Source organism: Heliangelus exortis, chromosome 27 (genome assembly GCF_036169615.1).
Source record: "Heliangelus exortis chromosome 27, bHelExo1.hap1, whole genome shotgun sequence".
NCBI classification, from domain to species: domain Eukaryota; kingdom Metazoa; phylum Chordata; class Aves; order Apodiformes; family Trochilidae; genus Heliangelus; species Heliangelus exortis.
Window position 1 is genome coordinate 3,213,729 of NC_092448.1, and position 24,602 is coordinate 3,238,330.

Below are 24,602 nucleotides of genomic sequence, written 5' to 3' on the forward strand. Positions count from 1 at the left end.
TTGTCCCAGCCGAGGGCTCATGGTCCGGGGCCACTGCTGGCTCCATGGCTCTGCAGCTCGTCCCTAGAGACAGCAGGATGGTCCCTTGGAACTCCCAACAGTGAGATGTTCTCCTGGAACCCAGAGTGGTGGGACACTCCTGTGGAACCAGAACATTGTGAACCACTCATTCTCCTGTGCCTGGAGAGTACCAGGAGCCTGGGATTGCCCATCATGGAGCTGGACCCAGAGCTGGACAAACCTGAGGGCAAGGGGCAGGACCCAGACCCCCCCAGCTCTGGGGTCAAAAAACCCCGAGTGGTCAAGACAGAGATGTCTGAGGTGGAAAAACTGCTCCGCAGTGCTGGTGGCTTCATTCTGGGCATGATCCTGGCCAGCCTGTACGGGGCTCTGGTGCTGCTGGCCCAGGGCCACAACATCAAATACTGCCTGGTCACCACCATTGGGCTGGGTGCAGCGCTGGGGCTGGGCATGGCCTTCTCCATCCGGGTGCGGGTGACTGTGCTGCTGTCACTGCCCCACGTCTTCACCAGTGAGTAACCATCGGCCCTGCTGCCACCAGCTGGGGTTTGCCGGGGCCCCGCTGAGCCTCAGGACCCTCCTGTCCCCTGCAGAGGAAGGGAAGGCACTGATGCTGCTGCTGGCACTGGGTATAGCCGTGCAGGGCCCCTGCACCAACATCCTGTACAACTTCTCCCAGTCCGCCCAGTCGCTGTCGTGCGGGGCCGAGCTGGCCCTCAACCAGACAGCCGAGAGGATGCACCGGGCCCAGGAGCCACTGCTGAGTGAGCGGGGGACGGAGGGGGGTAGGCTGGAACCAGGGGGACCCTCTCAGACCTGAGCTACCCTCAGGGCTCCCCCCTTCTCCGCAGACATGCTGAACAAAATCAAGGAGATCTCCCAGAAAGCCAAAGTGGTCGGCGACCACGTCCGCAAGTTCTTCCGCTCCATAATGGACTCCGTCGGCCACGTGGGTGAGCGGGGGGATCCGGAGGGGGTGTATCCCCAGATTCAGCACCCCGTGGCAACTCAACGCCTTCTCCCTCTCCCCCCCCACCCCCGCAGCCCAAGCCCTGCATAATGTCTGGATGTGGCTGCAGAACGTGGGCTTCGAGTGCAACGCGGAGCTGGGGAAGCCGTACCAGCGCTGCCAGCGCCTCTTCACCGAAGCCTACGACAAGTGCATGGAGACCATCCCCGTCTTCTTCTTCCTCTGCTACATCATCCCCGCTTTCCAGGGCCTCTGTGGATTGGCCAACGGTGTGGGGTGGTCGCTTCCCTTTGGCTGGGGGGGGAGAGGTGGCACAGAGGACCCCTGTGGTGGGAGAGCCACCACGGGAATGACCTCAACCCTCTTTATAGTTGGCTACCTGTTCTGCATCATCCCACACTACATCCAGGAATACCTGAGGAGGAAGACGGTAGACCGTGAGTATCCTGGTGCTACGGGGGAATGTCAGGGGTCAGGTCCTTCCCTGCCCCCCCTTCTGCCCCATCCCAGCTGTCACCCCCACCCCCAACACCGCCTTGTCATCAAACCACGGAGTGGTTTCAGTTGGAAGACTCCTTAAAGCTCATCCAGTCCCACCCCGAAGAATTTCTCCTTCAGATTTCATCTCCATCTCCCCTCTTGCAGCTGGAAACTCTTCCCCCTCATCCCGTGGCTGTCCCTTTGTCACCCCCACAGCCCTTAAGGACAGACTGGACCACGTCCGCCGGGAGTTTGAGTTCAACATCACGGCCGTCCACCGCTTCGATGTCAACCTCAACGCCAGCAAGAGCCTGGGAGAGGTGGCCTTGGACATCATGGAGAGCGTGAGGCTGAGCCTGGAGCCCATCTACAACATCCTGGCACTCTTCACACATTTCTCCTTCTTTGCCATCGTTTACATATACCTCAGGTGAGTGGGCTGGGTGCTGGCTCTGGTCCTCCCATGGGGATGGGGACCTGGTGCCTTGTCTCACCCTGTGCTGGGCACTGCTGAGGCTGCACCTCCAATCCTGGGGTCAGTTCTGGGCCCCTCAGGACCAGACGGATATTGAGAGGCTGGAGTGTGGCCAGAGAAGAGCAATGGAGCTGGGGAAGGGGCTGGAGAACATGGAGAAGGGGCTGGAGAAGTTGTGAGGAGCAGCTGAGGCCCCTGGGGGTGCTGATCCTGGAGCAGAGGAGGCTGAGGGGAGACCTTGTGGCTCTCTGCAACCCCCTGAGAGGAGGTTGGAGCCAGGGGGCTCGGGCTCTGCTCCCAAGGAACAAGGGAAGGGACAAGAGGAACTTTTGGCCTCAAGTTGTGCCAGGGGAGGTTTAGGGGGACGACTTCTCCCTGGAAAGGGTTGTCAGGGCCTGGCCCAGGCTGCCCAGGGCAGGGCTGGAGTCCCCATCATCCCTGGAGGGGTTTCAGAGCCCTGGAGATGTGGTGCTGAGGGGACATGGTGGCCTTGGCAGGGATGGGGGAAGGGTTGATCTTCTCCAAGCAGAACAGCTCTGTGCCTGTGTCCCCAGGGCACTGCAGTACCGTCACCAGTACCTCCGGGACGATACTTTTGACAACGTGTACATCACCCAACGCTTCCTGGAGCTGGATCTGCGCTGTGCAGAGCAGGGCAGACCCACAGTTCTGCCCCTCTCCAGCTGGGAGAGTGGTCGCTACATCCTCCCAGGTCAGCAGAAGCCCCACGGTGGGGAGCCTGGGGTGTCCCAGCGTGGTCTCACCACTGTCCCTGTCCTTGTCCAGCCGGGATGTGGCTGTCACGGCAGGAGCAGCGCCGGTATGGGCTGCAGCTGGTGGGGGTTCTGCGTCACATGTTGCTGGGGATCTGCATCATCCTGGCTGACTACAGCCTCTTCTGGCTGCTCGACCTAGTCCAGCACCACCTGCAAGGGGAGATTGTCGCCAGGGGTGAGCAGAACCACGCCAGAATGACACCCACCACACCAGAGCAGCTCCCACCATGGTGGAGGCAGCACCCTTGGGTACTTTTCTGGCTGGGTGATGTGTGCCCCCAGGACTGGACTGTTCATCCCACAGCCCCAGAAGTGCTGGGTATCAGCATCAATGGGACGGGTTACACCAGCGAGATCTTCCGGGACGTGGTCTCTGCCTTCGATGCCCTGCAGCGTGGCAACATCTCAGTGATCTCCCAGCGCTGCCGCCTCCAGCCCGTGGAGCCTGACTACGGCACCTACCTCAACATGGGTGACTGGAGGGGGAGAGGGTCTCAGCCTTAGGGTGCTAGGTGGCTTGGGTTGAGCCACTCGTCCTTATTCCCACCAGGACTCCTCTACGGCACCTGCATCTTCATCGCCGTTTTCGGCACCCACGCCGCACGCCTGCGCCGGGTGGTGTGTGCCGTCTACTACCCGTCCCGTGAGCAGGTAAAAAGCCCCCACACCCATCTCCACGCCCCTTTTGGCAGCCTTCACCCACTCCCCTCCTCATCCCCACCCGGCTAGGAGCGCACCGTCTTCCTCCACCGTGCCATCCTGGCGCGGCGGGCGGGGCTGGCGCGTGCCCTGCGCAAAGCTGTCACCGAGAACACGGGTGACACCGGGCAGAACAAATTCCTCCAATACCTCACCGCCAGGTACGGTGGGATGCATCCACGGTGACATCCCAAAGGCAGCTAGCACCTCATTTATGGGGGCAAGGCCAAGCCTACACGCCGGGGATGGTGTTTCCCCCATGGAGCATCTCCTTGCCTGCAGGCTGCCTGGCTTTGCCTGGCTTGCTCGGCTCTTGGGAATCCAGCAGAAACGCTGCCTGGCCTGTGGGATGCAGGAGCAGACAGACTTAACTGCTTGTATCACACCTGGGTGTAAAGGTAGGAGAGCCCCCTGGTACTCGCAGAGGCTTCAGGAAAGTTGGAGAGGAGCTTTGGATAAAGGCCTGGAGAGATGGGATGAGAGGGAAGGGTTTCCATCTGCAAGAGGGCAATTAAGAGGAGATCTGAGGGAGAAATTCTTTGGTGTGAGGGTGGTGAGCCTCGAGGAGCTGTGGCTGCCCAATCCCTGGAACTGCTCCAGGCTGGGATTCTGTGAAATTGTGGAGACGCCTCAAAATCGTTCAAAATCATATCACAGAATCTTAGGATAGGTTGGGTTGGACTGGACCTTAAAGCACATCCTGTGCCATCCCCTGCCATGCACAGGGACACCTCCCACCAGCCCAGGTTGCTCCAAACCCCATCCAAACCCCCAACAATTCCAGGGATGGGGCAGCCACAGCTTCTGGGGGCAACCTGGGGCTCAGCACCCTCACCCCAAAGAATTTCTCCCCAATTTCTCCTCTCCATCTTCCCTCCCGAGCCTTCCAGTTCAAAGCCATTCCCTCTCATCCCATCCCTCCAGGCCCTTGTCCCAAGTCCCTCCCCAGCTTTCCTGGAGCCCCTTCAGGCACTGGAAGGTGCTCTAAGGTCTCCCCCACCCTCTTCTTACAAACCTTTTTTTTTTTTTTTTTTTTTCTCTCAGGGCTTTACTGCAGCGAGTGCCACGAAACCCTGAATGACATCTGTGCCATCTGCATGGGCCCCCTGAGCTACGAGGAACTCAAGGATGAGGAGATGTGAGCAAGGGGGGGGGGGGAGAAGTGTGCAGAGAGACCACATCGGGGGGGGGGTGTGTCTGCAACCTAATTAACCCCCCCCCAAAAAAATACACCCCCTGTCCACGCAGGGACTCCAGCGACGAGGAGACGGTGCGGCTGTGGCTGGGGGCGGTGCAGGCGCTGCAGGGCCAGGAGCGAGGGCGTTTGCTGCAGCAGAGGATCCGGGAGGTGGCAGGGGGCCAGGGGGGTGGGCGCAGGTTGCCCCCCGAGATGATGGCCCAGCTGCGAACCCAGCTGGTGGAGGAGGCGGCCGGGGAGAGCGACAAAGGCAGCACGGACAGCTCGCTCTCCAGGTGAGGGCTGTGACAATGCGGGGGGTGACAGTGACTCCCCCAGCGCTGAGGGTGACAGGCACTGAGAGCGTTCTGTGCTTCCCCCCCCCCCCCGAAGCCGGGATTTTGGGTACCAGGAGGAGCCGGAGAGCAGCAGTGAGCTGGAGGAGGTGATGGCCCAGCAGCCCCCCAGCAGCACGGACCGGACTGGGTGATGGTGACGCCAGGAGGGTGCAACGCGGTGGAGGGGACACGGGGACACGATCCGGGGACGTGGCCGGAGCAGCGCAGTAGCAGCTGGGAACCAGTGGAGAGGGGGTGGGGGGTGGTGCTGGGGAATAAAACACCCGGTCCTGGAGGCGGCTGCATCCTGCTGGTGGTCCCAACCTCACGGTGACCCCCACCCTGTCCTTGTGGTGCCTCCAGCCTTACCATGCCCCCCATGGCCATGCCCACAGTGCCCCCAGAACCCCTGTCTCCATCCCTTGGTGTCCCCATCCCCTCGATGCCCCCGTCCCCATACCTGTGGTGTCCCTGTGGTTCCCCAGGACACATGGCACCCCCAAACTTGTCCCTGTCCCCACAGTGCCTCTATCTCCAGCCACACAGTGCCTCCAGCCTCTCGATGCTCCTCTCCCCAGCCCCATGGTGCCCCCATCTCCATCCTCACGGTGCCCCCAGCTCCACAGTGTCCCTGTCCCCAGCCTTGCAGTGCCCCCAGCCCCATGGCTCCCTAATCCCCATCTCACGGTGTCCCCAGCCCTGTCCCTATTGCTGGCCCCAGCCCCACAGTGTCTCCAGCCCCATTCGGTCCCCAAAGACCTGAGCAGAGCTGCTCCAGAGAGGGCACGGGGCAGACAGACAGACAGCCGGGAACGGGGGGGGTCCCTGCTTCTCCGTTTATTACCAAGCAGCCTTCGTTTAAAAAAACAAACACAGACAGACAGACAGACGGACAGAGGGACCCGGCGGGGCGGTGAAGGGGGGAGGGATACTGGGGGAGGCGCCGCCCGCCGATTATTTGTTTGGTTCCTGACACCAGAGAGGTTCAAGTAGCCGAAAAGTTCAAGTTCACCATAAGGCACTTTAAAGCCACGAGGGGAGCCGAGCCCCCCCCTCCCCATCACCCCTCCTGGCACCCCACAGCAAGGGACAGAGGTCGGGGGGGGGAGAGGAGGGCCGGGGAGCGCTGGCGGGCAGCAGTGGGGGGGCCAGGGGGGGAATATATTACATAATCTTTTAAATATAGATAAACTCTTATTTTAGGCAAATAGTGCCGGTCCCCTGCTCCCCCCCAACCCCCGAGGGAGGGGGGGGCTGCGCCCTTGGGGGGGGGCATGTGCAAAGGGCAGAGGGGTGACCGCTGGGGCCTGGCCACCCTGGGGAGGGGGGGGTCCCACAGGGCCTGGGGGGCTGAGGGGGGGGGGGGTAGGGTCGGGGCTCACCCGAATAGTGCAACCAAGAGAAAGCAGCCGGGAGTGCAGGGGCGAGGGGGGCTCGCCGGGGGGGGGGCTGCTCGGGGCGGGGAGGGGGGGGGACAAGCTATGTACAGCACGGGGTGGCGGACATCCCCCCCCCCCCGGCAACCAGGGAGCCCTCGATTGCCGGGGGGGCTCGGTCCGTGGGCACCCTCGCCTGGCCCCAACCCCTTTGGAGGGGGGGGCATCCACAGGGGGTTTCGGGGGGGGACACCCCGGTCCTGCTTCCCCCTGCCCCCCCCTGCTGGGACTCCACTGCCTGGATATTCCAGGGGGGATCTGGGCACGGTGGGGGGTGCCCAGACATGTCATGGGGGTCCTGATGCATTGAGGGGGTCCAGGCACGGGGGGGGGGGGGATGGCCCGGACACATCAAGGGGGCCAAGATGCATCAAGGGGGTCCGGGCACGGTGGGGGGTGGTGGGGACCCCCTCCACCCCATTGTGCAAATCGGCCAGGGGGGCGTTTCCCCCTTTGCATAACTGGGAACGAACCGTGACAGGGCCAGAACGGGACCAGACCCACCCCCCCGGCCGGGCCCGGCCCCGCCGTGGCGGCAACCCCTACGCCGTCTCCACCTTCACGGTCTCCATCTTCACCACGACGTCTGGTTGTGACCCTTCCTCCCCCTCGGGCTCTTCTTCCTCTTCCTCGGGCTGCCCCGGCCCCCAAAAGCGGGCGAGGGAGAGGCGCAGCCCCTCCAGGCGCCCGTTGGAGAGGTCAAGGCTGGGGGCGGCGGGGGGCGGCGCGGGGGCTTCGTCGCGGCGGCGGCGTCGGGTTCGCACCTCCAGGCAGTTCTGGCCCTTGAGGTGCCGCTGGAGGTGGTCGTCCTTGGCAAAGGCCTTGTGGCAGAGGTAGCACTCGTAGGGGCGGGCACCCGTGTGCAGGTGCAGGTGGTTCTTCAGGTCGTAGCTGTGCAGGAAGCGGGCGCTGCAGTGCGGGCAGGAGTAGGGCCGCTCACCCGTGTGTTTCCGCATGTGGATCTTCAGCTTGTCGTTCCTGGGGGGGGGAGGATGGGAAGAGGACGGGAGGGGGTGTTGAGATGGGGTGGGTGGCATCCCCCCACGGAGGTGGCGGCCTTGCAGCAGGACTGTGGGGCGGGGCGGTGGGGCAGATGGGGAAGGGATGAGTGGTATATGGGGCGGGGATCTGGGGTAGGGAAGTGGGGCATATAGGAGAGGGACGTGGGGTAGACGGAGCAAAGATGTGGGGCATGTGGGGGAAGGGATGTGGGGCACGTGGAGCAGAGGTGTGGGGAAGGGATGCGTGGCAGGGATGTAAGGCATAGGTGGCAGAGATGGGGGGTATACAGGGTAGGGGTGGGGGGCAGGGACACTGCAGGGCACAGGGGTCTGGGGGCTCTGGCAGGGCAGGAAACCGTGTCCTGGCAGAGGGTCCCCATATCCTGCTGCACCAGGATGCAGCCAGGTGCCAGCAAGGGGGTTGTGGTGGGTGCTGGTGGTCGGGGGGGGCTCCCTCCAAGCAACGCTTATGGGGTGCAGAAAACCCCACGGAGCTGCCCCACACCAGCGGAGCTGCAACCAGGCCCTGCCGGGGAGGGCAGGGGGGTCCCGTTGGGCAGGGGTTCTGCCGGCAGCGCTCACCGTGTGAAGCGGACCCCGCAGACCTGGCAGGCGAAGGGCTTCTCGCCGGTGTGGGTGCGCATGTGGCGGGGCAGTTTGCCGGCGCCGTGGATGACCTTGTGGCAGACGGGGCACTCCTGGGGCATCTGCGAGCGGCGTTTGCGCACCAGCTTGTCGGGCGAATCCAGCCCCGGCGCCAGCGACTCGTGGTGCAGCGAGCTCAGGTACGCCATCAGGTCGGGGTCGATGGCGTCCTCATCCTCGTCGCCCTCCTCGGGGGACAGGGGGGGCTGGTAGGGGAAGGGGAAGGGGTGCGGGGGCAGCTCCTCCTCCTCGGGCAGCTCGAAGCTGTCGTAGGGCAGGGGCAGCCCCTCGGGCAGGGGGGGCGAGGGCGGCAGGGGGGGCGGCGGGGGGCTGTCGCAGCCCTCGGCCGGGGCGGGGGACTCCTCGGCGTGGTTGTTGAGCCGGGCGCCGCGGGCTTGCAGGAACTTGCGGGTTTTCTTGCTGCGGCGGGCAGCGGGTCGCGGGGGCGGTGGGGCAGGGGCTTCGCCCTCGGGGAGCGTGGCGAAAGCCTCCAGGTAGCGGCGGGCGCGTTCGCAGTCGCCGTCGTCGGGGCCGGGAGCCTCCATGCCGCTGCCCTGCAGGATCTCGACGCAGGCGGCGATGACGCAGGGGATCTCCAGCAGCCTCGCTGCCCGCAGCACCTCGCCCATGTTGGCGCTGCTGATGGTCAACGTGGCCGTGTAGGCAAACTCCAGCAAAGCCCCCAAAGCCTCCGGCCCCACAAAGTCCAGCTCGCAGACCTCCTGGCCCGGACCAGGCCCGGCAAAAAGCTTCTTGAAGTAGCGGCTGGAGGCGGCCAGGACGGCGCGGTGGGTGCGATACTCCAGCCCTTGCGTCTTGATGGTGACATCGCAGAGCAGCCCCAGCTGCCGCTGCTCGTTCAGGCAGCTCAGAAGCTCGCTGCTGTGCTCGGGGAAGGGGATGCCAATGAGGTCGTCCTCCGGGCTGGCCATGGTCCTCACCTGCAGGAAGGACAGGGCCCGGCATGGGAACCAGTTCTGGGAGGAGACGCCTCAGTGCAGGCATAGAATCCCAGACTGGTTTGTGTTGGAAGGGACCTTTAAGCACATCCAGTCCCACCCATTGGCAGGGACACCTCCCACCAGTCCAGGTTGCTCCAAATCCCATCCAACCTTCAACACTGCCAGGGACGGGGCAGCCACAGCTTCTGGGCGCAACCTGGGCCAGGGGCTCAGCACCCTCACACCAAAAAATTTCCCCCTCACATCTCCTCTCGTTTCACCTCTTGCAGATGGAAACCCTTCCCTCTTGTCCCATCCCTCCAGGCCCTTGTCCCCAGCTTTCCTGGAGCCCTTCTGGGCACTGGAAGGTGCTCCAAGCTCACCCCATTGCAGCCTCCTCTCCTCCAGGGCTGAAGCCCCCCCGCTCCCTCATCCCATTTCCAGAGCAGAGCTGCTCCAGACCCTCTACTCCAACACCACCAACTCTGCCACGAGGCCAGAGCTGTGAGGAACCTCCACTCCATGGGGCTTAGTGGCACCAGGGACCGGGGTTTCAGTGGGACACCAAAGTGGGGCAGGTTGGGGGCTCGGAGCCTGCCCTCAGCCCCCCACAACCCTCTGCCGAGGTTGGCAGGTGGCAGTTCCCCCCCCCACGCCGCAGTCCCCCACGCTTCCTCTGCCACCGGCACCTGCCTGCCCGCCCCACCACAGCAAAGGGGGGAAATCTCAGCACGGTACCTTTGAACGGCACCGAGACACGGCAGCGCTTCCTGCCCCAGCCCACCCACCCCTCCAGCCCCCCGGCACGGCTCCCGGCAGCCCTGTCCTGGGAACGTGGGCCTCGCCGGCGGCGGGCACGGGTGGGAGGCGAGTGCTGGGAAGAGGGGCCCCGAGGCCGCCCCACGAAGCTCGGCCGGGCTGGGAACGGGGGCCACGCTTCCTGCCACTGCAGATTAGGATCAGCGCCCGCGCCGCCGGCTCCTGCCCCCGCTCCCGGTGGGGCCTGGCCCCCTCCCACCCGCTTTGCCCCAGCCTGGGGCAGCTCCTGGCCCAGCCCAGCCCTGCCCGCGCCAGCCCGGCCTTTCCCACGCTGCGGTTGGCAGGGCTTGGCCTCAGCCAAACAGCACCGCTGGCGCTGGCACCCGGCGTCCCCACGGTGCTGCACGGGGACACTCCGCTGAGCCGGTGTGGGCAGGTGATGGAGCCTGTGGGAAAAGGGAGCTCGCTGCCCTCCAGACCCGCAGGCAGGGCACAAGCAGCAGCAGCAGCTCCAGTGCCTGCAAACCCCCGCCCAGCCCCGGGCGATACCCTCCTGGGTATTGTCACGTCCCACGCTGCCGGGTGACACCAGGGCTGCTGGGTGACACTGGGGAAGGCAGTGGGGGGCACACGGCACCGCCACATCCAGGCTCTCCGTGCTGCCAGAGCCACGCCGTGCCACACTGGGCCGCACCAAGCCGTGGCACGTGGTGCCGGACAGAGCTGAGCAAGCCACGGCGGGTGGCAGCGCGTGGCACCGGCCATCGCCGAGCGGCACCGGGCCGCGCCGAGCCAAACCGAGCCGTGGCAGGTGGCAGCATCCCACACCGGCCATCGCCAAGCTGCACCGGGCCGCGCCGAGCCCCACCAGCCCCATCCAGGCCGAGCCTTGCCACGCCGTGCCAAGCCGCGCGGTGCCGTCGGCGGGGCGGGGGACGTGCCCCCTCTTGCCCGTGGAGGGGCGGCGCGGCCGGCGGCCCCCGGCACAGGGAGCCCATCCCCGCGCCGGCCGCTCCCTGCGCTTGGGCGGCCGCCAGCGTGGGGCTGCCTCGGCAGGCGGCTGGGAACGGCCCCGGAGCAACTGCGGAGCCGCCCCGGCGCTGCCGAGCAGGCCCGACCGGCAGGGCAGGCAGCAGCCGCCCCTGAAACTGGGAGCCGGGCAGTGCCGACTGCCCGAGATGCTGGCGCCGAGCGCCCGTTCGTGCCGCCCCTTGGCAGGAACCCGCCCGGGCTGGGGTCCCCGCTGCCCACCGGGGCGGGGGCGAGGGGATTAGGGGCGATTAAACCATCAGGGCCCCGGGAGCCAACAGGCAGCGACAGCCCCCGGTTGGATTAGGCAGGATTAGCCGCAGGGGCAGGATTAGGGGAGGCGAGTGCCCCGTGCAGCGGTCAGGGGGGGTGACAGGGACACGGTGCCTGCTGAGGGCACCCCGGAGCCCTGCGGACCTGCCAGGTGTCACGAGCGGTGGTCCCGGAGTGAGTGGCACGGGGGTCCCGCAGCGCTTTGCCCGGGCACACCGGATGGCAGGAGGACGGCCCCCCATGTCCTGCGGTACCCGTGGCACCTGGAGACACCCTGGCAGGGCTCCTGCTGCAGGCAGGGCCAGCGCTGGCACCCACTGCGCGTGCCAGCATGTGGGGGCTCCTGCACCAGGGCCCAGCAGAGTATTCGAGGCCCCAGTATACCCAGTGGGTGCCGGGGGGGCTCTGAGGAGCAGGCACAGCCCCCAGCCTCACCACAGCGCAGAGTTCCCCATCAGGGACACAGCTCAGCCCAGCCGAGGGGCCGGGACCCCCGGGAAGAGGCACGGGGCCGGATGCCTGCGGACAAGGGTGCAGGGCGGGGGATTTTCCATCGCCCCAAACCGCCTGTCACGGCTCCTGCCCCCCCACCCCCCCAACCCCCACCTCCTCCCACCCACCCCCCCCCCCCCGCGCATCCTCCCCGCTGGAGCAGTCACATGCCGAGCGGGTGCTGCCGTCGAGGAGATGGCAGCGGAGATAAGGAAACCAGGGGGGACGAGGTGTGAAGGGGACAGAGACACCCCCAGCCCCTCGGTTGTCACCGGCTGGCGCCCCGGGTGACGCTGAGGGTTGCACAGGCTGAGGAGGGGGATGCCGGCGATGCCCCCGCCGCACCGGAGCTTTCTCGGTTACGTCAATGCCGGCAGCCGGGCCCGTTTCGGCTGCAGAGCTGGGGAAAGGGGGGAGGGGGGGGTCACCCCCCACGCTGAGCCAGCTCCCACGCCAGGGCGGGAGGCAGCGGGAACAATGGCTGCCCGGTCACCCTGACATCCCACCGCCAGCCTGGCACAACTACTGCCAGCCCCCGGTCACCTGCCACCCCCACCCACACCCCCTGGGGCTACGGCCACCCCAACGCAGCCGCAAGCGGCGGGGTGGGGGTCCATCCCCGTGGCACCCCCCCTTTGTTGGGCCTGGCTTCGTCCCATGTCACCAAGGGGATAGTATGTGGGCACGGTGCCAGCTGGTGCCAGCCACCAGCCCGGGGATGAGGAGAGATGGAGGGGTGGGAGGGGCGCCTTGGGGGGGCCCTCCAAGGGGAAGAAAGGGATGGGGTGGGGGGGGGTCCCTGAGTGAGGACCCTGCCCCTCACCCTGGATCACTGCCAAGCGCTGCTGCTTTCGGTCACAAACGCTGTCGAGGGACTTCACAGCCCTGCTGGGGCGGATGAGTCACCCAGGAAGGGGAGTGTGGGGCCAACCCCCCCCACCCCTGGCCCCACTGGGGCCCCTCACCCATGGGGAGACGGGAAGAGGACCCAGGCATCCAGGCCGGGCATCCCCCCACCCACTTCTCACCTCGCCTGAAGCTGGTAGGGAGCAGCATTGATTTGGGTGCCCGCTGCCACGGTGCAGGAGGGTGGCAGGGCTGTGGGGCAGGGGGGTGACAGGGCTGTGGGGCAGGGGGGTGACACGGCTGTGGGGATGGCAGGGCTGCTGGACTGAGGGGGAGAATGGCTGCAGGGTTTCAGGGGCTGGAAGGCCTGTGGGGTTTGGGGGTGGCATGGCCATGGGGTGGGGGGTGGCAGGACTGCAGGGTGGGGGGGGCTGTGCAACCCCCTCTCTGCACACCCAGTGGGAAGGGTGGTGGGGGCCAAGGTCTGGCCAGGCTGATGGCACTAAAGCCTGGCAGTGCCAGGGGTCCCAGCGCTGGGGGGAGGTGGTCGGGAAAAGCTGTTCCCACTCTTTGAAAGAAGAAGAAACGAAGAAAGCAGTGAGCAGTGAGAGAGGAAATGGTTTGAAGAGAGAAGAGCATAAACAGACACCCCCCCCCCACAAGCCATGGAGCTGGGCGAGCCCCATGGCACCAGCCCCGTGGCACCACCCGCCCCCCAAATGCCATCGCACACCCGCGGTGTCACCGGGCTCGTTCCCGGTCTCCTGGCACAGCGTGGGAAGGGCCCTCTGCCACGGCCAAGGCACGGCGGCCATCAGCACCGGGAAAGGGGCTCTGAGGGGCTCCCCCCATGTCTGGCCATGACCGCCCAGCACGGCCCCCAGGGTACAACCAGGCCAGAGGCCTGGCACAGGCAGCCCCGCGGCAGCTTCGGAACCAGCGGCCTCCCCGGTGCCAACCCCGGCACCTGCGGCGGGGACGAGCCCCGCACGGGCCCCGTGCTGGCATCGCACCCCCTCCCGTTGCCAAAACCACCAGGGCCAGCGTTGCCACCACGACTACGGGCCCTGCTCTGCCAGGCCACGGTGACCCACACCTCGGAGCCCGTCCCGAGGGTGCTGCGGGGCCCGGTGACACCGGCATCCTGGTGGGTGCCGGAGCTGCCATGCCCGGTGTTCCCACCCGAGGTCCCTACCTCCCCGGCACCTTCTCGGCCGCCATGGCCGGTGGTGGCAGGGTGGGCACGGGGCTCACCTGGCGCCTGTCCCGGTGTGTCCCAGCGCTGCGCCGCGGCCGGGCTGGCGGTGGGGAGGGGAAGGCTGAGGGTGCTGTGTGTGAACTTGGCCCCGCTCCCCACTGCACTTGAGCACAGGATCCCACCTCAAAAGGAGTCGACGCCCACACCCCAGGTCACTGCACCTCCCAGCCCCGCTTCCCAGAACACACACGGCATTAACCCTTGGTCGACGGTGCCGTGCCGTGGGATGCCAAGCCAGGACGGGGCTGGGGGTACCCTCTGGACCCCTCCTGCCGAGGGAAATTCCCGGTGCTGGGTGCCCCGTGCTGCGGGCATGCCCTCCTCACCACCAACATCCCCTCCTCGCCACCAGCATCGCCACCAGCATCCCCCCCTCACCCCCCCCTCCCACCCCAGCCCCCCTGTGCCAAGGTGTCTGCCGGGCCCTCACCCTCCCACCACCTCAGGGCAGGGCGCTGGGTGCTGGCCACTGGCCACTAGTCCTGGTTGGCATCGGTCGAGCCAGGAGGGCGCCTGCGCTCGGCGGGAGCCACCGCAGGGTTGGGCTCGGCACGGCGTGCCATGGCCTGCCCCGCAGCCATCCCCCCCAACACTGCTGATGGTCCCACGGGGGGGATGTGATGATTTGGGGACCAGCCGAATCCCATCACTTGGTCCCCTCCAGCCCCACGGGATATGTAGCCCCCCTGGGTGCAGCTTCATGCAGTGTGTGTGTCCCCCCCCCCCCTTGTAATTACACCTTCTACATCCCCAGCTAAACAGCAATTAATTAGCAGGCTGGGGAGAGCTCCCCACACCCCACCACCAGCACCCAGCACCCGCCCTGGACGCCCACACCACCAGCCTGGCCAGGGCCATGCCAGGGGGGCTGCAGAGGGGCTGCCCACCCCACCACATCCCCCTGGCACAGCCCCGGCCAGGCTGCAGATAATGCCGAGTAAAAAAGGGGAAGAACCAGGCAGGGACGGGGCCTCCAGCCTGGGCAAGGTTGGTGGAAAGATCTAAGTTGTGCAAGAGCCCGGGCGGGTGGGCAGAGGGGCAGTGGCTGTGCCAGCATCTTGCCCTGGCACCGCATCCATCACCGGGGACCGCGTGCCGGGCAGGAGCCGGCCAGGCCACCGTGGGTCAGCTCGATGGCCGTGAGGGGGATTATGTCCCCGGGCCAGTGTCCCCAGAGGTGAAGGAGGGACTGGCTGCCAACCCTCTGCCTGCCCTTTGCTCCCCATAAAGGAGGGGAATGGCGCCAGCCCCCCCTGGCCCAGGTGTGCCAGGTGCTAAGGGCGGGAGATAAGGTGGGCGAGGCGGGCAGGGAGGGGCACGGCACGGGCACGGCATGGCATGGGCATGCAGCCCTGACTCAGGGCTCCTGATGGTGGCTGGGGGGGAGGTGAGTCACCAAGGGCACCCCCCACTCTGGGAAGGGGGTGTCACAACCACCCAGTGCAACACCAACCCCAGGGGGCACCGTGGGTGCCGTGCCCACCCAGCAGGGAGCGGGCGGTAGAGCGGTAGAGGATGAGCTGAACTTCATCCAGTCTCCTCCATGCTCCGCCCTTGCCTTGGCCCTGTCCCCTTGACCAGTGTCCCCAGTGATGGGACAGAGCCAGGACGGCCTCTGGAAGCATTCTGGCTCCAGTCCTTCTCCCGATGTCACGATGGGCACCACAGCCATGGGCATCCCCACATCCCAACGCAGGAGACCTGGACCTGCCAGGACAGGGGGACCCCACGGCCACCCGATCACCAGTAGAGATGGGACTGAGGATGTGTGGCCTCTGCGGGTCAACCTCGGGCTCCCTGCTGCCAGTGTCACCAACCTCAGCATCAGGGACAGGCCACGCAAGGCCGGACACGGTCTGTCCCCAGCTGCTCCCTTCCAGGGTGGCCCAGGAGTGTCACCCTGGCAGAGGGAGAGAGGGAAGGAAGGACGGAAAGGGTTGCTAAAATGGAACTCAGGGAGAGGGGAGGAAGGAAACAGTCAACAGCAAACCCCACGTTTGATCCTCCCAGCAGGACACGAAGCCCACCCGTGGTGGGGGGGACAAAGCTGTGGTGAGGGCAGGTGACACTCGGACAGCAGGTGGCCCAGACCAGCCCTGCCAGCACCAAGAGGGACTCGGCAGAGCTGAGTATCCCACTGCAGCCTGGCTCACACAGCTCAGCCTGGACCAGGGGATGGAGCAAGTCCTGGCTGGCTGTCGGTGCTGGGCACAGGGTGCTGGTGGCAGCAGGATGCTGCTCTCCCACCCGGTCCTGCTCAGCAGCCCCAGGGTGAGCCGGTCCCGGTGCCACTCGCCCGCAGCACAGTCATGGGAGCCCCTTGGAGGGCGGCCAGCCCCCTCGGTCCCACTGCAGTGTGCCAGGAGCCCCCAGGCTGGTGGCATCTCCTCCTTCCTGTGATGTCACTGTCCTCACAGCACCCCAGGGACTGAGCACCACCCCGGGACAGGCCCTGACACTCCATCCCGGCACCGGGGCGGTGCTGGTCCCAGTGGGGTCACCCGGCAAGGACAGTGCCAGCCCACGGCCCCCCCTCCACACCCCCCGAAATAGCCCGGCTTCCGCCCCCACGGCAGCTGCCTGCTGCCAGCTCCCCGCTGCCCACGGCTGATCCCGGGGGAGGGAAGGAGGGGGCAGGCAGCTCTAATCCCCCCCAAGCCCACGTAGCGCTGCCAGCGGGGCCGTGCCCGCCACAGCCTCCCCGACCCACAGGTGCCAGACCCCAGCCAGTGTCCTGGGGAGGACGATGACCCCACACAGCCCGCGGTGGAGTGGAGCGGGGGGCAGGCAGCTCTGGACCCCCCACCGCAGCGTGACGGGCTGTCCCTGAGCCTCCTGAGCCCCACCGGGATGTCCCCAGCATGTCAGCAGGACGGGAATCCCCTTCTGCTCCCCAGAGCAAGCCAGAAGCGGAGCATCCTCCTGCCCGCTCCCCCTCCCCCCGTGGCCCCCAGCCCCACGTCCCTGGGGATCCCCGCAGGAGGGAACTGGAGCAAAACTGCCCGGGCGCTGCCGTGCCCGCTGCGTGCCAGCTGCCAGCCTGGCCACGCTCCCCAGCCAGCACCTGGGGTGGGCAGCGCGTGGCACCCACCCCACCCGGCACCCAGAGGTGGGGACCCCCTACTCACCATCCCCTCCGGCCGCCGGCCATGGGGACACAGCGGGGCAGAGTGGAGCAGGCGGCGCAGCCAAGGCTGCCGGGAGAGGCCAGCGCTCGCCTGACCTACTTCTCCTTCCGCATCACCTGCTTTCATTTTCCCCCACCACAGGCCGGTCCCCCCCTGCCTGCCCACGGTCCCCTCGTGTCACGCCACCGGCTCTGGGGGCCACCGGGCACCCGCCGCACGGGGGGCCACGCCAACCGGCCCCCCATCCCCGCCGGACCCGCTGAAGGTCACCAGCTGCGGCACCGGGGCACGGCCACCTCCCCTGTGCGGCCACCCAAGCGTCACCTCCCTGGCATGAAGCGAGTTTGACGGGTCTCAGCCCAGCCCCTTGCCGGGTCCTGCAGCCGCCCCGGGGCTGCCTGGGGTGTGGACACACACACTCGGCTCCCGGGACACGGCGGGGACATCGGGGCTGCTGTGGGGAGCCAGGCGGGCGCCAACCCTCCCCCCCCCCTAAACGAAGCGTCCTCCCCCCTCCCTCCCCCCCCGCGGTTGGGTTACTATGGGAAGGCGGCGGCGGAGCAGGGGGAGCGCGGGCTCCCGGGGGCTCCCGCCAGCGGCCCGCGAGCTGCCAGCAGAGAGATTTCTCGGTGGTTTCATCATCCGCAGCCCGCCCCGAAGGAGAAGTTCCCTCTCGGCACGCGTGGGGGGCAGCGGCCACCCCTCAAAGGCTGGGGTACGGGGGGGTCACGCTGTCCCCGTGTCCTTCCCTGCACCCACTGCCCACCCCCCCCCCCCGACCCTGCTCAGGCCCGTCGCGCTCGTGCCACGTGTGCACCGAGGGTGCACGGCACCAGCTGGCAGAGCCGCGCTGCCACGGCCTCGGGGCTGCCGGGGAGGGGGGGTGGGGGCCCGGCCAGGCGGGTGGCCTTGAAGGGTCCCCCGGACATACCACTGATGACCCCACCCCACCCACTGGTTACGTCCCCGTGCTCGGGTGATTCACCCACGCATGACCCCCTGCACCCTCATGCCAGGCGACGGCACCCCCAGCCCGGCCCCGCTGCCCCCCACCCTCCTCCCCTGCCCCACGGCTTCCCCTTCTCCTCGCACCCACCCGGCTTCGAGTTCCTGAACCCGGCCCCTCGTTCCGCACCCGGCACCGCGGCCTCGAGTCACCGGCGGCTGCCCCCGTACCCTCGCCATCACCGGGAGACCCCAGCCCGCTCCCCGGGGCACCGGCAGCCAGGCAGGGGAAACTGAGGCACAAGGCGACTCACCCCACGTCAAACCCGGCACCGCGTCCACTCCCCGGCAAAAGCAACCTCAGGTCAAGGGCGGCCGCGGCCCAAGACGGTGGCTCTGCTGTGGCGTGGGCCGCGGCAGAAGGGTAAATACCGCACCCCACCCCGGGCAAACAGCCGCTGGGGGCAGACAGCCGGGGGGGTACAGGTACAGCGGGGCTGGGTGTGCGCAGGGCAGAGTCCACCCCTGCTTGGCCGGTGCTACCGAGGCGCCAGGCCTGGTGGGCACCCCCTGACCCTCGCCAGCAGCATGCCAGGCCCAGGCGGTCAGCGGCATGGCACGGTGGCCGGGACACGGGGACCCCCGCTCTCTGCTCCCCCCCCCTCTATCGGTACCGGTGCCGAGCTGCGGTGGTCCCTGCCCCGCGCACCCAGGGATGGCAGCAGCACTCGGCACCCGAGGGATGAGCCGAAAGGGGACCCCGGCACCGCAACCGGACCCTGTTCGGAGGCTTGGCAGCGGCATCGAGAGCCACCGGAGGGACCGGGAACAGCCCAGGGGTGACCAGCCCCCCACAGCCCACCGGAGTACACCGGGTACCGGCGGCAAGCGGGAACGATCAGAGTGCCTCCCCGTCACCGGTACCCAACAGCATCCCGGATCCACGCCACTCACCGCTAACCGGACTTCAAAAGCCGTCGCCGCACCGGTACCGGTACCGGTCGGTCGGTCGATCCCTGCGTTACAGACCCTGTCGGTGGGTCCGTCCGCTCCCACCCGCCGCCGCTCACCTGCGCGCCCCGCCCGAGCTCCGGGGCCGGTCCCGGGGCTTCGGCCCCGCCTCCGCCTTCACCTGCCGCCGCCGCGCCCCGCCCGCCCCCCCCCCCGGACCCCCCCGGCGCCACGGCCGCCGCCGGGGCTCCAGGAAGCGCCCGCCCCCTCCCCGCTCATTGGGCTGCGCGCCGGCGGTCCGGCCTCCTATTGGCGGGGGGGCCCGCCCATCAGCCCCGCCACACCCCCCCCATGGGAGGGCGGGGGCCATGCGGGGCCCCCCCGGGACTGGGGGGGTGCGGTGGGGGGGAGAAGAGCTGAGTCAGAGGCGCGGGACGACGGCGGTTACCGGAGCCGCGCTGGGAGCGACCGCGGGGCTGGGAGGGTTGGCGGGGGTCGTAGGGGAGGGGTGTCGGTGCGGCCCCGCCGGTGCCTCGCCCGGTGCCAGGCGCCGATCGCGCCCCGCCCGCTGCAGCCGCTGAACCCCAGGGCCGCCCCCCCAACCCCGCTCCGCTCCGCCCCGCGGGCACGGAGGGGCGGGCAACCGGGAAACCGGAGAGATGGAGAACGGGGCACTAAGAACCGGGCACGGGGGAAACGCAGAGCCGGGCACGGGGATGGCGAGAGGAGGGGAGAAGAAATGAGGACCGGGAGGGGGAGATGGAGGAGCGGGCACAGGGACGGCGGAGAACCGGGGCCCGGGGAATGGAGGAGCGGGCACGGGGGGAGGGGACGGATGGTCTGGCGGCGGGGCGCGGCCGGGCAGCTTTCCCCCCCCCCCCCCTCTTGCTGCCGCCGGCGCTGGGTCAGGGCGCGCCGGCCCCCCCGGCGCGGCCCCTCCGCAGGTGCCTGGGCGGGGACCCCGCGCAACCTGTTTGGCCGCCGCCGGCCCCCGGGAGGCAGCGGCGGGCCCGGCGCTCACCTCGCCTCACCCCGGCCCCCCCCTGGGCCTCCCCCTCTCCCCGGCCCTGACTCAGAGCCCGGTCGCTGCCCGGCGCTGGCGGAAAGTGTGAGGAGCCGCCGGGGACTGCCAAGGCAAACACGGCCCCGCGCAGACGTTATGTCAGCCGGGCCGGGCCGGGGGGCACCGCTCCAGCGCTGGGACCCCGGGAACCGGCACCGGGCACCTGCCGCTGCGCCCACCCCGCTCTGCCCCGGGCCCCGCTTCCCCTGTTCCCCCCGACTACCTGCCCCCCCCCAAGTGTCTCCGTCACCTCCGTCCGTCTGTCCGTGCACCTGCATCCCCGCCTTCTGTCCGTCCGGTCGCCCCCTCCCCACCCCCATCCGGCGGAGTCCGACCCGCCGGGCCCAGGGCTCCCGCAGCACCGAGAAGGGAAGGGGGGGTGGGATCCGCGCAAAATCCCCCCGTGCCACCGCTGCTGCTCAACCCCCGGAAACCCTCCCCCCTCTTGAGCACCGGCCCCGCCGCCCACCCCCCCCCACTCCGGGCCGCTGCTCCCCGTAGTCCGTGCCGGTACCGGAGCGCTCCCGGTGCCCGCGGCTGCGCCCCCGGTACCGCCCGCCCGCTCCACTCCGACGGCGCGGCCGCGCTCACCTCCTGCCCGCGGGGCCGGGGCCGGGGGGGGCTGGGGGGGTCCGCCGGGCCCGTCTCGGCCGGGGACGGCGGCGTGGCAGGAAGGACCGGGCGGTCACGGCGGGCCGGGCGCGGCCGCCTGCAGAGGGCACTGCGCGACAGCGTGGGGACACGGCGGCACCGGGGCCGCGGGCACCGTTTATTAGGGTTACACACGGGACACACGGAGGGGGGGGGGGAACCCGGGTACCCCAAAAGCTGCGTGTGCCCAGGAGTTGCCTGGCCCGGACCCGAGCTCAGCTCCCAGTGGGTCCCGCGCCAGCATCCACCCAGGGTGGGTCAGTACCCCACATTCACCCCACGGGTGTCTCCATTCCCTGCACACACACGCGGGGGCCCCCTGCCCCTGGCTCCAGTCCTGCTCACCTGCACTCACTCATCCAGCTGTGCTCACCTGCCTTCATCCATCCAGCTGTGCTCACCTGCACTCACTCATCCAGATGTGGTCACTACCCCCTCACTCCAGCTGTGCTCGCCTGTCCCTCACTCCAGCTGTGCTCACTACCCCCCACTCCAGCTGTTTTCACCTGTCTTCATCCATCCAGCTGTGCTCGCTACCCCCTCACTCCAGCTGTGCTCACCTTCCCCACACCATCCAGCTGTGCTCACCTGCCCCTCACTCCAGCTCACCCCAGTTGCCCCCTGCCTCCCCACCCTGCCCCACAGCCCCCTCCTCCTCTGAGGCTCCGTACCCCTCCCATGGCCTCCAGCTCCAGTACAACCAGTCCTGGCTGCCCACCCCAGACCTGGCACCAGCCGCTTAGAGTGTGGGGGGAGGTCCCTGCCTCCTGCTTTGCTTTTTTACAAAAATAAGATAAATTAAAATAAATTTAACCCTTAAAATAATAATTAAAAAAAAAATAATAATAAAAAGAGTGACAGAGATTAAATAGTGCCCTGGGTCAGTGAGAGACCCGTGGCTGGCAGCAGTGGGTGCTGGCAGGGTGGTGAGCCAGGCACGGGGGGCACTGGCCCTCCCTGGGGCTGGGGTGGGGTGTCCCAGCAAGGGTCCCCTGGGCCAGGCTGGCCCTGCTGCAGTGCATCCTTGGAAGACTGGAGGAGCGGTGGAATGACCCCAAACTTGTGACCCCTTGCACCCACCTCAGGGGTCTCCCCCAAACCCTCAGCGTGGCCGGTTGAGGAGCACTTCAAGCCAGCAGGGGCAGGAGGTGATGAACTGCCGGGAGTAGCAGGGCCCCCAGCCCTTGGCGAAGCTGATGCGGATGCTGTGGGGGTCACAGGGACCCTCTCCAGGGAGCCGCCCCCCTCCCGCACCCCCAACCCGCTCGTAGTCGAACACCTTGGCTGAGTAGCCCGGCAGCACCTTGAGGACGGTGAGCCCGCGGGTGCTGGGGGTGCCCAGGGTGGGTGAGCTGACGAAGATGGGGTGCTCGCTGCGATTGTAGGCCCAGACGCCCCCCGGCTCCCGGCTCAGCAGGAGCCCCCTCCCGATCTTGCCACGCGCTCGCCGGACGGCGCGGCTGCGGTGGGCAGCGGGGAGCTGGCCCAGGCAGAACCCGCTGCCCCGTGGCAGCTCACAGAACACGTTCACCGACGCCTCGTGCACGGCGTAGAGGCGGCCCACTCGTGTCCGGTGCTCCCAGTAAGCCAGCTTGCACCAGTAGCCATCCTTAATGGTACTCCGTGAGATGGTGGTGTCTGGAGGGGGGTGGAAAGAGCAGAGCTGTCACCACCGGCAAAGCCACGGCAGCCACGACCGAGCCACGCGGCTGGGGGGGAGACGGGTGGGCAACAGGGGGCTGTGACCCCCCCCCCCCCCCGGGATGCAGCACCCCAGGGATGTCCCGGCACGGGATCCAGCGTGGGGGGTGAGTCACGGGAGGTCTGTAGGGCCAGGCCATCCCCTGCCACTGTCCCTCGGGATGGCGGTGAGGGGCTCCCCACTCCAGAGGAAGGTGGGGCCCCAGCAGGCAGTGGCCTGGTGGCCAGCAGCCAGGCTGGAGCCACGCCGTGTGCGTCAAGGCACATTGTGAGTGTCCCCGTGGGCAGTGCTTCCTCCGGCGGGGAGCCCGGCGCCGCCAAAAATAACAGGGGCCACGGTGGGGGGGGGTCAGTCCCCCAGCAGGAACCCCTCGTCCCGCGCTGGAGCCCGTCCCACCGGAGGTGGCTGCCAGCTCTGCTCCCCCAGTTTTGGGGCTTTGTCCACCACACTGCTGTACCCCAGCCAGCAGTTGGGGGGGGGGGAGGAGTGAGGCCAGCCCTGCCTGATACCCCCTTTGCCCGGGGCACCCCCTTACCACGCCAGTCCCCGCCGTTGTAGCTGAACTCCAGGAGCTGGGTTTTGGGGTGCTGGGGTTCATCCGGCCAGGAGGGATTCCAGGTTGCCTTTGAGTAAGGGGGTGGTGGGGTCTCTGGGAAGGGGAAAAAAGGGGATGAGAGGCCGGGATGCGTCTCCCAACGCCCAGAGACCCCCCCAGAGCCCTCCTGGAGCCCTGAGGCAGCCGCTGGGTGCAGAGACGGGGGGGTGGGGGTCTGGTGGCACTCACCGGGCGCAGCCAGGCGGCTGAAGTGGTGGGGGTTGCAGCAGAGCACGGCCGCCTCCCCGCAGCCCCCCCGGCCCCCCATGCAGTAGCAGAGGTGCTTGAGCTCGTGGGGCTGGCGGAGGTCGGGCCAGCGGTAGAGGCGGCAGAGCAGGACCTGGGGGGCCATCCCCTGCTTGGCCCCCCGGGGCTCCCCCCGTGGCACCCAGACGCAGCCGGCCTCGCAGGCCCCCCGGCTCTCCACCGCCTGCACCAGCAGCTCCAGTTCCTCGTCCTTCAGCTTCTTGAAGAGGGCGTGAGCTGCGGGTTTCAAGGTGCCGGGGCCATCCTCGGGGTTGGCCACGCAGCGCTGCCGCCACAGCCGCCGCACCAGCCCAGCCCGGCGGGACCCGAACATGGGGTGATGGCGGGGACAGTCTGTGAGGAGACAGGTGTCACTCCCCTATATCCTGAGGGGGCCGTGGGGGTCCCTAGTGGGGACCTGAAGCAACCCCCCCCACACTCCCCTTGCCTGTGGGGCCCTGGTGAGGCCACCCTGCCCAGTTTGGTGCTGCCCGTGGCTGTGTCCCCACCCCCAAAAGATGGGGGGGTCCCCAAAAGATGTGAGAATCCCTAAAAGATCTGAGGGTCCCCAAAAAATCTGAGGATCCCCAAAAGGTGTGAGGATCCCCAAAAGATCTGAGGATCCCCAAAGGGTGTGAGGATCCCCAAAAGGATGTGAGGATCCCCAAAAGATGGGAGGATCCCCAAAAAGATGGGAAAATCCCCAAAAGATCTGAGGATCCCTAAAAGATCTGAGGATCCCCAAAAGGTGTGAGGAACCCCAAAAGATCTGAGGATCCCCAAAGGGTGTGAGGATCCCCAAAAGGATGTGAGGAGCCCCAAAAGATGGGAGGATCCCCAAAAGGATGTGAGGATCCCCAGGCAGGGGGATTGGTGTCCCCAAGGTCACAGAGACGTGACCAGCCCAGACCCAACCTGCCCGTGCCGAGGTGGTGAGGAAAGGGGCCCCCCCCGCCCCCCCCAACCCCCCCCCCCCTCATTGCAGAGGGGTCTCACTCACAGCGGGCAGCGGAGCTGAGTGCGAGGAGCCGGAGCTCCCAGGGCCGAGCTGTCGGGGCAGCCGGCACCGTTCTGCCCGTCGCGCCTCCCGCCGGGACCTTTTCCTGTGCCGGGACTGATTCTCCCCTCCCCCGGACCTCCCCGTTTGGGGAATTCTGTGATTTGCCTCATCCCATCCCGGGGCTGAGCCACCAGCGGGGCCAAGACAAGGAAGGTTCCGGATGGGTGGGCTCCTGTGGGCGAGGGTGCCCGGCACCACCGGGGCAGCCGGGAGCCGCGACGGCACCGGGGATCACGCTGCTTGCACGGCCACGGGAGCCGAGCTGGGCAAGGAGATCCTGGGGTGTGGTAGCCAAGCATCATCCTGACAGCCCCCACCCTGGCCACACCACTACAACCTGACCCCTGACTCTCGGCACCCTGGGCAGGGGTCTTTGCCCCCCACTCCGGCTCACTCTGGAGCCCCCCCCACCCCTCCCACCCCCCCGTGGGCGCTGGGTGAGGGTGGGAGCCTGCTCCACAACAAAGCAGCTAATGTAAACGGGACCCTTATCCCGCTCCGGGCCAGGCTTCCTGCTCCCGACTTCCCGCCGAGATAAGGACGGCCGCGCTGGCGCCAGGCGCTGCCGCCGAGGCTGGGACATGCGGAGCTTCCCCCACACTGGGGCCAAGCACCGGGCCGCAAAGTTCGGGCTACCAGGGGACC

General features: G+C 67.8%; 3 protein-coding genes across 9 annotated transcripts; 1 reads left to right on the forward strand and 2 right to left on the reverse strand.

Annotated features, from left to right (window-relative positions):
- Positions 1–18: 18 nt before the first annotated feature.
- On the forward strand, positions 19–5,172 carry DCST2 (DC-STAMP domain containing 2). Of its 2 annotated transcripts, XM_071727170.1 has the most exons (15): positions 20–532; positions 615–785; positions 873–974; positions 1,066–1,260; positions 1,363–1,428; positions 1,688–1,901; positions 2,501–2,658; positions 2,733–2,897; positions 3,027–3,194; positions 3,273–3,373; positions 3,452–3,582; positions 3,704–3,819; positions 4,466–4,559; positions 4,670–4,894; positions 4,992–5,172. In XM_071727170.1, exons 1-15 carry the CDS (start codon positions 106–108, stop codon positions 5,086–5,088), a joined length of 2,430 nt encoding a protein of 809 aa, XP_071583271.1. In that variant the 5' UTR covers positions 20–105; the 3' UTR covers positions 5,089–5,172. The 2 variants fall into 2 exon arrangements, with proteins under 2 accessions (XP_071583272.1, XP_071583271.1); XM_071727171.1 differs by lacking the exon at positions 615–785 and having other exon boundaries at positions 19–532.
- Positions 5,173–5,758: 586 nt separating this feature from the next.
- ZBTB7B (zinc finger and BTB domain containing 7B) lies at positions 5,759–18,850 on the reverse strand. 6 transcript variants are annotated; one of them, XM_071726835.1, is made up of 3 exons: positions 18,760–18,850; positions 7,956–8,959; positions 5,759–7,350 (listed from the first exon to the last, which is right to left on the reverse strand). In XM_071726835.1, exons 2-3 carry the CDS (start codon positions 8,948–8,950, stop codon positions 6,915–6,917), a joined length of 1,431 nt encoding a protein of 476 aa, XP_071582936.1. In that variant the 5' UTR covers positions 8,951–8,959; positions 18,760–18,850; the 3' UTR covers positions 5,759–6,914. The 6 variants fall into 6 exon arrangements, with proteins under 6 accessions (XP_071582936.1, XP_071582935.1, XP_071582939.1 ...); XM_071726834.1 differs by having other exon boundaries at positions 18,644–18,768; XM_071726838.1 differs by lacking the exon at positions 18,760–18,850 and adding an exon at positions 18,004–18,136.
- A 1,587-nt stretch (positions 18,851–20,437) lies between these two features.
- On the reverse strand, positions 20,438–24,287 carry LOC139787607 (mothers against decapentaplegic homolog 6-like). Its single transcript, XM_071726840.1, is given in 6 exon segments — positions 20,438–20,809; positions 20,861–21,992; positions 22,592–22,705; positions 22,841–23,251; positions 23,898–24,012; positions 24,014–24,287. Coding segments are annotated over 5 exon segments (1,422 nt in total). The 5' UTR covers positions 24,260–24,287; the 3' UTR covers positions 20,438–20,809; positions 20,861–21,456.
- Between the last annotated feature and the right edge of the window lie 315 nt (positions 24,288–24,602).